At 40.7% G+C, this 11,888-nt stretch overlaps 2 protein-coding genes across 3 annotated transcripts; both read right to left on the reverse strand.

Moving 5' to 3' along the window:
• Positions 1 to 1,766: 1,766 nt before the first annotated feature.
• Positions 1,767 to 3,210, reverse strand: LOC103971309 (uncharacterized). The gene is made up of 2 exons (XM_009385300.3): positions 2,952 to 3,210; positions 1,767 to 2,281 (listed from the first exon to the last, which is right to left on the reverse strand). The coding sequence occupies exons 1-2, from the start codon at positions 3,071 to 3,073 to the stop codon at positions 1,927 to 1,929; spliced, it is 477 nt and encodes a 158-aa protein (XP_009383575.2). The 5' UTR covers positions 3,074 to 3,210; the 3' UTR covers positions 1,767 to 1,926.
• Positions 3,211 to 5,079: 1,869 nt separating this feature from the next.
• On the reverse strand, positions 5,080 to 8,538 carry LOC103971312 (transcription factor bHLH143). Of its 2 annotated transcripts, XM_009385302.3 has the most exons (4): positions 8,419 to 8,538; positions 7,496 to 7,968; positions 7,232 to 7,378; positions 5,080 to 7,141 (listed from the first exon to the last, which is right to left on the reverse strand). In XM_009385302.3, exon 4 carries the CDS (start codon positions 7,115 to 7,117, stop codon positions 6,224 to 6,226), a length of 894 nt encoding a protein of 297 aa, XP_009383577.2. In that variant the 5' UTR covers positions 7,118 to 7,141; positions 7,232 to 7,378; positions 7,496 to 7,968; positions 8,419 to 8,538; the 3' UTR covers positions 5,080 to 6,223. The 2 variants fall into 2 exon arrangements, with proteins under 2 accessions (XP_009383577.2, XP_064946037.1); XM_065089965.1 differs by lacking the exon at positions 7,232 to 7,378.
• Between the last annotated feature and the right edge of the window lie 3,350 nt (positions 8,539 to 11,888).

The following is an 11,888-nucleotide window of genomic DNA, read 5'->3' on the forward strand; positions in this document are numbered from 1 at the left end:
GTCGACTACCACTCCCAATGACCAACTGTACTAGATCTGGGACAGCAAACCTATATGTCTGGTATTAAAGAGTGGAGCACTCATACAGGACATCCTTGGTGACTCAAGTCTAAGGACCAGATATACCACTAGGACTATGGAATCGATGTCTGACAATACGACATCATCAACCATCTAGCATTCCGTAAGCGGATCAATCAGTGAACTCATTCTCTAATGAGCACCTGTACTGTATCCCTAGTGTCCCTATACGAGCAACTATGAGACCAGCTGCATCCATCATATGGACGGGTATACAGCACACCAGTCTGTCCGGTTATCACGATGTCCCTCTCGAGTAACCTATGACCGAGATTATTTAGGATCTGTGTTTAAAGGTGAATCAATCTCATTATCGTGATCTCATCATGATCCGATTCCCATTGTACAAATCCAAGGACATCACTATATATATATATATATATATATATATATATATATATATATATATATATATATATGCAATAGTTATAAAGTGATATATGTCAAAATATAATAAACAAAATGATTCTGTATCAAGTCACAAGTGTCATCACTCACGTGATTGACTTGCTAGGCACCTATGACTAGCAAGGGTGTGATACAACAACTCATTGATGTCCAAAGAGATGTCATTACCAGATTAAGAGGCCATTTCTTTTATGTTCGTAAATTTTTATCACCCTCCCTTAAGACTTGGATCGAATCATGATTAATCCAGCTCAAATCATAATCCAATCAAATTTGATTTGATTTGATTTGGTCAGATAGAAGTACATTATATTAGAGATAATACTAATATTATCTTGTTTAATTTAGCTAGGATACCATGAGATTGAGTCCTAAACTAATAATGAGGTGACTATACATTATATCATGTTCTTAACTAATTACTAGAAACTGTTTTGAGTCCTAAGCTATCGAGGAGTCTTCAGACTTTAGCGATATAAATACATGTGCAATCTTTTCGTTTATTTCTTTTTTGTATTCTTCTTTTACATTATCGACCGTAGAGTTTCTTGCTACTCGTGTTTTATCATTTTTTTTCTCGACGCATCACATCACAAGCAGTGCAAGGGAGTTTGTATAGATTTGGATCTTCTTCTTCACGGATAGCTCAATTTTGTTGCATCTACAGGAGTGCCTTTGGATTTCTCCTTTTCTCCACTGACAAACTTTGTGTTCAGATGGGTAGCATAATTCATGAAGTTTGCAGTTCTTCCTGAAGCCATTTGGAAAGGGACCTGCCCTAACATTACAGCAACAGCCAGTCTCCAGCTACCATGCATGCATGGAAGCTGATCTCCATGGATGCGCACATGGCTTCGCCAAAGCGAGCCAGTCTCCAGCTACCATGGGTTATGCTACCCATCTTCCATGCGTGCACGGAAGCTGCTCTCCATGGATGCGCACATGGCTTCGCCAAAGCGAGCCAGTCTCCAGCTACCATGCGTGCATGGAAGCTGCTCTCCATGGACGCGCACATGGCTTCGCCAAAGCGAGCCCCCACCATGGACGTTGCCATCCCACCAAACGCAGGGCCCTCACGTCCTTCCCAAGTCCTCAGATGTCTGTACTTTGGCGTGTCATCCACCGCACCGCACCGCCCTCGCCCTTGCATTTGTGGTGTGGGGTTGGCTGTGGCTGTCTCCCTTGCCTTCTTCTTCCCCCCTTCATCAAAGCTCGTCACTTCATCCTCACCTTCTCCCACACCTCGATCGCCAAACATTCTTCTTGAACAGTGATCATATTTATATGGCAGATTCATATTCTATTATGATGAAAACTGCATTCCGGCTTCCGTTTGTCAAAGATGAGAGAGACCAGCACTCAAAAAACAGTAGAAAGCTCCTCTCTGGGATCATTAAGAGAAGATGAGCCAGCAGATCTGTCGCAGGCTGCGCTCAGTTAGCTGGAGACCTCCTCCAAGAGCTTATACCTTCTGGCTTTGCCCCTCAGGACTTGCCTTGCCCTTCCCGAGCCCGACGACAGCTCTCCCGACCGGACCCGGTCGGTGACATCCGACGCCGACCAGTCCAGCAGCCTGGGCTTCTTGATAGGCTTGTTGAGCTGCGACGAGAAGTCTCCTCGATGGAGCTTACTTGCTCCTGAATCATTGCTGCTGTCGTTGTTACTGGAAGAAGAGACCAAGCTGTTGGGATCCTTCATGGCTTCTTTGGGAAGAGACCTCTCTCCTTCCTCCCTTAGACACCAATTGCATGTCCGGTAGGATTCAGCTTTGGGATAGAAATCACTACAGTATCTGCTGAGATTGTTGAGATCAGCTAATATGTAATGGAGTGTATGATGATATGTACTATCGTTCCATGACCAATCACATTCATGGTAATGTTTGATGGAGAGGTTAAATTGCAAATAAAGATAATAAATGAAACCTAAACAAATCAATTCCATCAAACATAGATACTTCATAAATGTCGGATAAGATTTAATCCAACTCTGACAGACCGGAGACAACTGAATCCTGGATAGGACAAAAATGTGGTACAGTCATAAAGCTAGTGGAAATTAGCTTCCACGTTTGTTCTTCGATCATTCTTGTATGAGTCACATGTTATTGCAGTAATACGAAAAAAGTCCTAATTTCTAGGGTTCTATCTTGTTTCGTAGATAAGGATCCTCATAAAATTGATGGAAGAAGGCATGAGGGTGTATGGATTGATACGACGAGACTTACAAGTGAACTGATACTATATATATGAAGAGCTTAATGTTTGTTCATTGAGGATCTTCGTTGGGAGGCAGATCTTGTTGCTGAGAAGCTATTGATTAACACGATGAACACAACATGTCTTGCATGGGATTCCTTCTTTGTATTGAATAGCCATGAACAAGGCTTTAGGTTAGAGCAGTAGTTGCAGTTCTTGAAACAAGACAAGATGATGCAGCAGCAGAAAGAGACGGCGACCGACCTGTGCTGAGACCTCACAAGGCAGAGCTTGCACCGGAAGAGCTCCTGCATCAGCCCACGATCGCCGCACATGCAACAGACCACCGACGACGGCGGTGGCGCAGCGCCTCCCTTGCTCCCCATTCTACTTCCTAAGCGAGAAGGAAAGGGGAGGAATCTGATGCTGTCAACCCCTTCCTTTTTGTGCTTTTTGGAGAGGAAGAGGAGAGGAACAAGGAAGGAAGCTTTGAAAATGTATGGAGTGGAAAATAAGAGAAGGAAAGGAATGGATGGGGTTAGGCAATGCTTGCATGGGCCCTGCAAGAAGAAGACGTATCTTTCAGATGGAAGGTTGTCACAATTCTTGGCAACTTCATGGGCTGTTTTATTATTTTCTCTGCATGGATAAACAAAAGGGTTGGATGGGAAAGTCTCAGCTAAAAAAGTAACAACATGACCAATCTTGTGGAAGAGGTCATGGACTTTCTCGTTCACAGGTCATCTTCATATGCACTGATATATAACTTAGGATTCTTTTTCACTCCAAGTCTTCTCATATGACTAGGAATGGGTGTCAGCATCATTGCATGTATCCAAAAGGCAGCCCACTGTCACCTTTGATAGTCTTACATGCACTAAGGAAGAATAAATGGATAGTGTTGCCATGCAAATGCTCTAAGATTTTGCTCCTAACCATTTAGTCTCACATAGAAAGTGATGATGCATTATTGTGCTTCGGTCCACAAAAACCTTGATGAGCTTACCTAATAAGTATGTTGTATGTCCTTAAGAAATCTAAATAAAATTGATAAGAGTGAAGGAAACAATGTGAAATAGTACAAGCTTTTAAACATACGAGATTTATCTAACCTATAAAGAAACTCAACTATCTTCTTAATCAACTTGTGTAAAATACCTAAGTACAAAACAACAGTAGTATATTTATCTGATTAATTATTCACATCCAATGTGAGACTAAACTTGAACTATGACACTGTAATCGTGATTATATATATTCTCTGATCACGGAACAAATATATCAGACAACTCGTAGATGTGGTCATCAAGAACAAATATAAATCCGTCCTAATGTAATTATGTAATGCTTGTGTATTATTTAGTTGTTCATGTGTTGATGCCCATTGCACGAGGAATAAGAGACTAACATCTGTAAATTCACCTTTCATTCCAGAATAATATATTGCAATGTGTTGGTTGCTGAGCCATTCCTCTCTCGTAGATGCTTTGCTTTATGTGCACACACGAAGCATAGTGATCATTGATACACATTTGATGCTGATTCAAAACCTCACCTGCCTCGGTCAGAAGACATGGTCAATTAAATAGCCTTGAGTGGGTGCCACCTATGCCAGCCATGGACTCCACTCATAAAAATGGTGTTGAGGACAGTTCATATGGGTGAAACCATTCATTTTTGTGAGCAGGTAGGAAATGAGAGAAGATGTGGAAGAAAATTTTTATTTAGATGAGGAGTTAGTTTAAGAGTCCTAATTAAATCAAGAGACTTACATAATTAGGCACAGTATATATATATATATATATATATATATATATATATATATATATATATATATGTATATATGTGTGTGTGCGCGCGCGCAATTACTACAGGAAATATATCTGAACTACCCTCTACTGCTGCTCAGTCGTGCATTTCTTCGACGGCATTGTGGACTTTCTCTCTCTCTGGACACTTTAGGTGGGCTTTATGGATAGAAAGTATTGGACGTTTCAGCAACAATGTGCCAAACATAACTTGCATATGCTTGAGGAACTGGAGAGGTTTCTTAGGGAATGGAGGACTCCGCAGATTGCATAGTCCTCTATTTACTTTTGCTTGATTTGTTTTTCTTTTCTTCTTTGTTGTCTTTCAACTTTTTATTTTTCTTTTTCTGCACTCATTAAACTACTGATTTTCTTTTTTGATTATGTATACATGTTTTTCCTCTCAAAGGAGCTGATACTTTTGGTCAGAAAAGGGTTTCAAGAATGGCATCCTTGTTTTTCTAGTGCAAAGATAGTTGCAGACGTAGAGGAATTCTCTGAACACTTACGGTAAAGATTACTCTTTTAGATCAGTGTTTAGATCATGAAAACAATCTTGTTACATACAACAAAACCTTCAGCCGTTCAACAAGAGCAAACAAGAAATACATTACAATATCAAACCCAAACATAGTCTTTTCAACAACACGTCCAATACAATCACAAACTGTCAACAACATCTTCGACACAATCACAGGCCGCCGATAAGTTTGTTACATCCAGGAGATGCCAACAGACTGTTCCTATGCATCAAACTCATGATTACAGAACCTCGAATCCAGAAACAATGACCACAAACAATGGCATCCTTTCCTGCACTCCCAATACAAAGGCTCATGGTACACAATGTCGAGGCTCATGGTTGACACCAACAGCAAAGAAAAATCGGAGGGCAGCAGCAAGTAGAGTTGTTCTTAGATCATTGTCACAGAGTCAAATTGAACAAGCAGCACTTTGCAGCTTTGTTGTCCAACAACCATACCAAATCTGAACCACACCTTTCAAGAGGACAGTGACTCCCACTTTGCCAAAAGAGAACTATCAAGGGACCACAGCCTTATCCACTCATCATGCACCCAAATGCCCCTTCCTCAATATATTTCAGCATGGCCCCAAACAAGGTTAATCATGAAGCAACCTGCCCTCCCTTGCCATGTCAACAAAGCAATATATCAACCACAAGTCTTCAGGAAATGATTAAAGCCAAGACGCAATAGCCAGATTTCAATTTTCCTCTGCACTGTCATCCTACTGTCTAAAGAGACCAACAAAGCAAGATAAAAGTGGCAATCACCACCCAACATACCAGCCTTGTGCAAGCCTGCTTGTATCGATTGATCACACACATGCAGCACTCCTCGTGGTGCCCATCATTCCTTCTCAGTCAAAATAAGTTGCTCACAGACCCTCTTTGCATCGATTTGGAATCCTCGCTCCTCACACAAACTCATAGACACTAAAGGATAGCTATGCTTTATTGAACCATCATATCCCCCTTCCTCCACCATTAAAGCTCAAAACTCTAAAGCTGTGACTTTTAGGGTACTGATTCACAACTTCAATCATTGGAGCTGTGTGGATAGAACCCACTGGCCTCTTCCTTTCTCTTTCCATGACATTTAGAGAAAAGGGTCCATCCAACTGATACTGATACTACTACTACTGTGCAAATATCACATTCTAATATATATACAGATGCAAATAATAAAGATGCTGCTGGAGTAGCAACTAAGGAGTAGCATTCAAAGATCTGGTCTTCAGTTTAAGCGATTTGAGATAATGGATGGCCTCATCAAGGACAGAGGCAGCATCCTTCCCCCTCCCTCCAGGAATAATCGTTCTTAATATGCCAACTGTTTCTTGAATTCTTGCTCTTTTGAGTTGCCTGTCATCAGCATTCTGATCGTGATCGCCTCCTTTCACAAAGCTTGATTCAGTATCATCATCTTCATCTTTATTCCTATACCTCATAGGTTCGTTGGGGCAGTGAAAAACTTGTGAGCTTGCAGTATCTACAAGTGATGCATCAAATTCTACATCAACTCTCCTCCTCTTCACCGGAAGCATGGAGCTTGCGACCTCGGATGAACCCATCTCTAATGCCCCAACCGGAGAGTGTCCTGTGCTGGCCTCTTCATCATCAGAATCTGAGTACAACAGTGCATTGATTTCCTCCGTATCTTCATGCATCTCTACACCTTCGTTCCTGCTAGAAACATTGGTTTCAGTGCTGCCCTGCAGACTGAAACCTGGGTTCATGGAATTAAAGCATGGAAAAGGGATATCTGATGAGCTACAGAAGAAGCTCCTTCCGTAGCCAATTTGATCAAAGACCAAGCATCTCTTCTTTGATCCATCAAATTCTGGATGCCTACAAGATGGCAACAGAGGAGGGATCAAAGATGACGTCTGTTGGAAGGGGTTGTCCGTGTTGATACCAGGGAAGGGTGTTGGAGTATTGACTGAGAAGACACAACCATGCGGAACATAGGCAGGAGACAGCATTGAATTGGTGTTCTGATACCCGATATCAAACTGTTGTATATTACTAGCAGAGTTCATGTTACTAAATTGCCAAGGTGAATGTTGCATGCCGGTCCGAGGATTCATATCCTTCTCCATCAAAACAAAGCCCAAATTGATGACCTGAAAGCAAGCATTAGTTGGTTAAAATTAAACGATGAGTCTATCAGATTCACATAAAGATACAAAATTTAATCAAAACACATGTTTTACCTCAGGCAATTAGTAAGTATAAAAAATTGTTTTCACTTCAGGATCTATGAAAAAAGGAGAGCAAAAGTGCCAGCCTTATCGAAGATGAACTGCTAAAGGGAAGCTAATTTACGTGACCGGCTTTAGGAGGTGGCGGAAATACTCAGCCTATCAAAAATCAATACGATATGTCATATCAACTATTGAAAATTAGATTGAAAAAAACTAAGCTTTTATCTTAAACATTCACCAAGCAGCCTATTGAGTCTCTTATTGCAATTTTACCTGGCAATCCTGCAATGGTCGGAAGCAAGCAATGACCCTAACAATTATGGTGGTGCTACCGGCGATCCCATTCTCGTGTTTCAAAGCTCGGAATCTCGTTCTCGTCGCTGCCTGGCACACCATTACTACTGTTCTTTCCTCTGAAACCAGACCAGTCCACCGAGAACCCAACAGAATGCAACCAAATGAAAAGAGGAAAAGAAGCCAAATGATACTCAAAAAGGACCAGTAAGATGGATCGCAGAGGCAAGACGAGGGAGAAATATAAGCCAAGTGGCAATCTTTAGGGTTTCTGCTGGCTCTAAGAGGGAACGCATGAGGAGGAAATGAGTTACAGAATAACTCTGCAATACAAGTTCAAGGAGATCACTTTCCGGTAGACATCAACCGAGAGACTCAGCCACCGCATACTGCTCTGAATCTTTAACCACAACAATCCTTCACTTCCGCCGAACCTCCGCGGCTTGAGACCCCTGAACAACGAATCCATCTTAAAACCTTAAATCTTGCACCAAGATTAATGGAGGATAACAGTTAGCAGTTCAAAGGAGTACAGGAACCCAAGCAACCCTCCAAAAAGAAAACGTTTTGCCCTCAAATTCGTCTTGAAGCACATAAAAAAATTTAAAAGAACAGAGTACATAAGACAAACAAAGAACAAAACCTTGTTTTGATGTAAACAAATGAGAAAACGTCCTCATCAAGAAGATGCGAAACCAAGGAAATAACTGCGAGAAAACAGATCAGAAGGAGAAGAAGTCTCGTTCTTCTCTAACAAACCCAACAGACTCTAGAATCATTCATCAGATAACGATTGATTCGAGAGCCGGAGAGCAGAAAAGCTTCAGATTTCCATCGCCTTACACCGAAATAACCCCACAAAAAACGCAACTTCACAGTAAAAACTGGAGATCTCTTCATACCAGTCGATCCAAAGCGGCAGAAAGATCGAATCCCACGAGCGGCTAGGAAGGCGAGCTCGAACGAGAGAATGATCACGAGGGTGGAGAGAGATCACGAGCTGAGGAGGGCGTGAAGCGTGGCTCTTTATTGGAAGCAATAGGACGAAAGTACCCCTACTTATTATGCGAATATACAAATGCTTTTAGGTACAGTAAAGTAAATTCGGAAGAAAAATGCCCTTGAGCGTGATAATGGCTACAGACACGTGATGTGGTCAAAATAATCTGTTGACGAGAGGTGAGTCGCTTCCGAAACCCGTGGTTTGGACCGGATGCTTGTTTCCTATATTGCTCTCCTCTGTTCCCTATAATTACATGCATGCCACTGTTTTGTATCCTAATTCCGATTACATATGCACTTTTGTTTAACGTGGGATTTGAAAACACTTATCGGATGAGCTTCGGAGTCCATAATTTTTTATAAGTGGATTGAAATAATACCGTTATATTAATTTAGATAAAAGATTAATCCAAATGAGATCTTGAATCCTCAATCTCAATAAGAGGGTCTAGTACCTCATCATCGTTTTATAATAACAAAATTATCAAATACAATTTTAAACTCTTAATTTTTAATAAATAAATATGATATAATATATTAATATCTCAGATATAAAATTTTATTAGATGAGATTTTGATCCGAATAAGTGGGTAAACATGCATTCACCTCAATACCTTGTTCGTTCTTATTGTTGGCATATAATTCAACCTTTCTCCAGAACCCCCCAAATCTAGCTGTATTTAGTGCATTCAACCATGACAATGTGGCTGTACAAGATATGAAATTCTTTTAGTGCCATCAACCAGTCCATAATTTGGTGGGAATTGTGGGAAAACAAGTGGTATCAAAGTTCATTTGCTTTGCTACTACTGCATTTTTCCAATTGCATTCAAGTTCTTGTGTCAGAAGGTAAAGTGGTCTCTTTTCGCTTAAAGTGAAGTACAGTGATTCAAGTGCACTTTATGTAAAGGTATATAAGATTCTTCCTGGTATTATGGTTTATCTCTGTTTTTTTCTCCGGTTCTGATACAGAAAGTGGTACACCACATCCTTCAATTGTAACCCATTAATCTAGGAGTACAACAAATTATTCTGAAATGCCAAAGTGTCTTGCATAATCCTACTTAGCAGCATGGAATTTATGTCTTTTATATATCCTTTTATTTTTCTATTCTTCGATTGATATGGTAAATATTTTTCTCCAGTTAAAATTGGATACGTGGATCCAATCAGATAACTAATACTTGGATCCTAATCACTTGAATTCATCGAAATACGTTAATGAGACTTGTCACATTAATGTAAAATCATAACAAAATGATCCTTGGAATCAAATTTGATTTATAGATTATTCTCTCTAAATAGTATATTTAACTCTTTAATTACCGAATACTTTACTTTAACATCGGACAATTAATTAACTTGGATGTCAAAAGATATTCCTAATATAAGTCTTCGTAAAAAACATTTAACTCGATATTCCAAGCCAATACTCGAGGTGAGAATCATGAAAAATTAGAGGACTAGGCATATCACATTTGGAGTATGAGATTCGAGTATGATATCTATCGTGGAAATGGATTAGGTCAACTTGACATCCAATATCAACTTGACGACTACGATTAACAATAATATCGATGAGATTCTTCAAGAGCATTTAACTTTTTTTTAAAAGGACATATCATTTTGTTTTCTGTGGAAGAAAAATCTCCATGAAGGTAGGAATTCAATGCCAGTGCATGCTGCACTGCAAGAGCTACAACAAGAAAAGAAAAAGCTTGACTTCAGTCTGTGACTACTGTGGCTTTTGTGCATGCATGTTCCATACTACTACACGTCTTCTTGTTCCCGGCACCCCCATTAACCTGCAACCAAACAGTCTTCTTGTAGTTTACATGAGACCACAACAATTAAGTCCTCAACTAAAGCAATCCACAGCTTTTTCCACTCTGAATGCTCACTAGTTTATATATGAAGCTTTGCTGTTGCTGCAACAAAGATCTTTGGGGATTTGATCCTCCAAGAGCAAACGGAGGCACTGCAACCTGTGGAATACACAAAGCATACGGCACAGCATATAATAAGGCAGCATGCACGAGAATTAGGTTAAAGAAGGCATGCTATGATACCAAGACCTGCTGCCGAATCTCGAGTCCTCTGAGATAAGGATTTGTTGTCCATTAGTTTAAGCTTCCCTGGTGTTAGCACTGTGGCTTTTAAGTGTGCTTTTGGTGCCATGCTGCCTTTGTTTAGGGTGGGAGGGAACAAAGGCAATGGCGAATCAAGATTGCCCCTCCCTTGAGGTCTACGCTTTAAGTAGCACACAGCTATTAGCCAACCTTTCACAGTGAGGTGGAGATTATATTAAGTGGCATTATGGTTGCTGCTTTAACTAATAGGGCTTGTGCCATAATTAAGGACACTTTAATCATGGTTAGCATTTTTCTGTACACGTGTACCGATCGCGTGTGTCGTCGAGGACATGTGTCGTACAGAAGATCTACCATCAGCATACGACCTTACTGTTGAGATATTATTATTATAGAAGTTCGAGTTTAGGTTTGATATATGTCGAGTTGTAGAAAGAATGCTCTGTTATACGTATGTATAGGTCAACACTCAACCGTAGTAGCAAGCAGAATTGCAGATCTCTTCAATTTCTAGTTATAGAATATCTTATGTTTGGATTTCTTTCGCCTCTCTTATTTTTTTCGATCCTGTATTTTCGATTTGCTTCAGACTCCATTTTTGCCTGCAATCGATCTGATTTATTAGTCACCCACTTCATACTGCTGCTTAGATTTGAAGTGAGGCTTCATCACTTGAACTGGAGGATTGATTCATCACTACGTACTGCCTTAATTCAACCTAAATAACAATAGCTTAGCATGGGATAAGACTGATATACTACCGAGATGTGGTGGTTGTCCGTGAAAGAATCGTCAGTGTAATTTTGATGGAGTTGTTCAGAACATATATAATCGCTTGCTTGTTGACAATATGTCCAGTGCAGTCGACTCGATTAGGTCACTGAAGTCTAGTAAGTTTGCCGCACCACCGCCCGGTAAACCAAGGGGTTGCTGTCCTCTCTCTCTCTCTCTCTCTCTACGTGTGTGTCATTATGAGACTTGGAAGAGGGCCTACAAAGAGCACGCAAACAAAGGACAGCTACACTCATAGCTTTGGGAAAGCATGGAGACATTTGGGTCGTGGATTCTCCAACAGAGACGCCACACTTGGAATGCCACCCACCATGATCCCCACACCAGCGTAAAGAAAGCAAAAGGAGTTATTGGTGGTGCTGCATGCACTGCGCTGTGTCGTGAGGCTCCAAAAAGAGATTGGAAAAGGAAAAGAGGGGAGAACGCAACTCTCCACGGACCCCAATGTCCAGAAGTGTCAACTCCCGCTCTCTTTCCGCTGCCTTTT

This window comes from Musa acuminata, chromosome BXJ1-11, assembly GCF_036884655.1.
Source record: "Musa acuminata AAA Group cultivar baxijiao chromosome BXJ1-11, Cavendish_Baxijiao_AAA, whole genome shotgun sequence".
Lineage (NCBI taxonomy): Eukaryota > Viridiplantae > Streptophyta > Magnoliopsida > Zingiberales > Musaceae > Musa > Musa acuminata.

Excerpts from the sequence above, each read along its gene's own strand:
- LOC103971309 (XM_009385300.3), bottom strand. The coding sequence starts at position 3,073 with ATGGGGAGCAAGGGAGGCGCTGCGCCACCGCCGTCGTCGGTGGTCTGT. Across the intron at positions 2,282-2,951 it reads CTTGTGAGGTCTCAGCACAG|ATACTGTAGTGATTTCTATC; the intron begins GTCGGTCGCCGT and ends CAATCTCAGCAG.
- LOC103971312 (XM_065089965.1), bottom strand. The coding sequence starts at position 7,618 with ATGGTGTGCCAGGCAGCGACGAGAACGAGATTCCGAGCTTTGAAACAC. Across the intron at positions 7,142-7,495 it reads GACCATTGCAGGATTGCCAG|GTCATCAATTTGGGCTTTGT; the intron begins GTAAAATTGCAA and ends GCTTGCTTTCAG.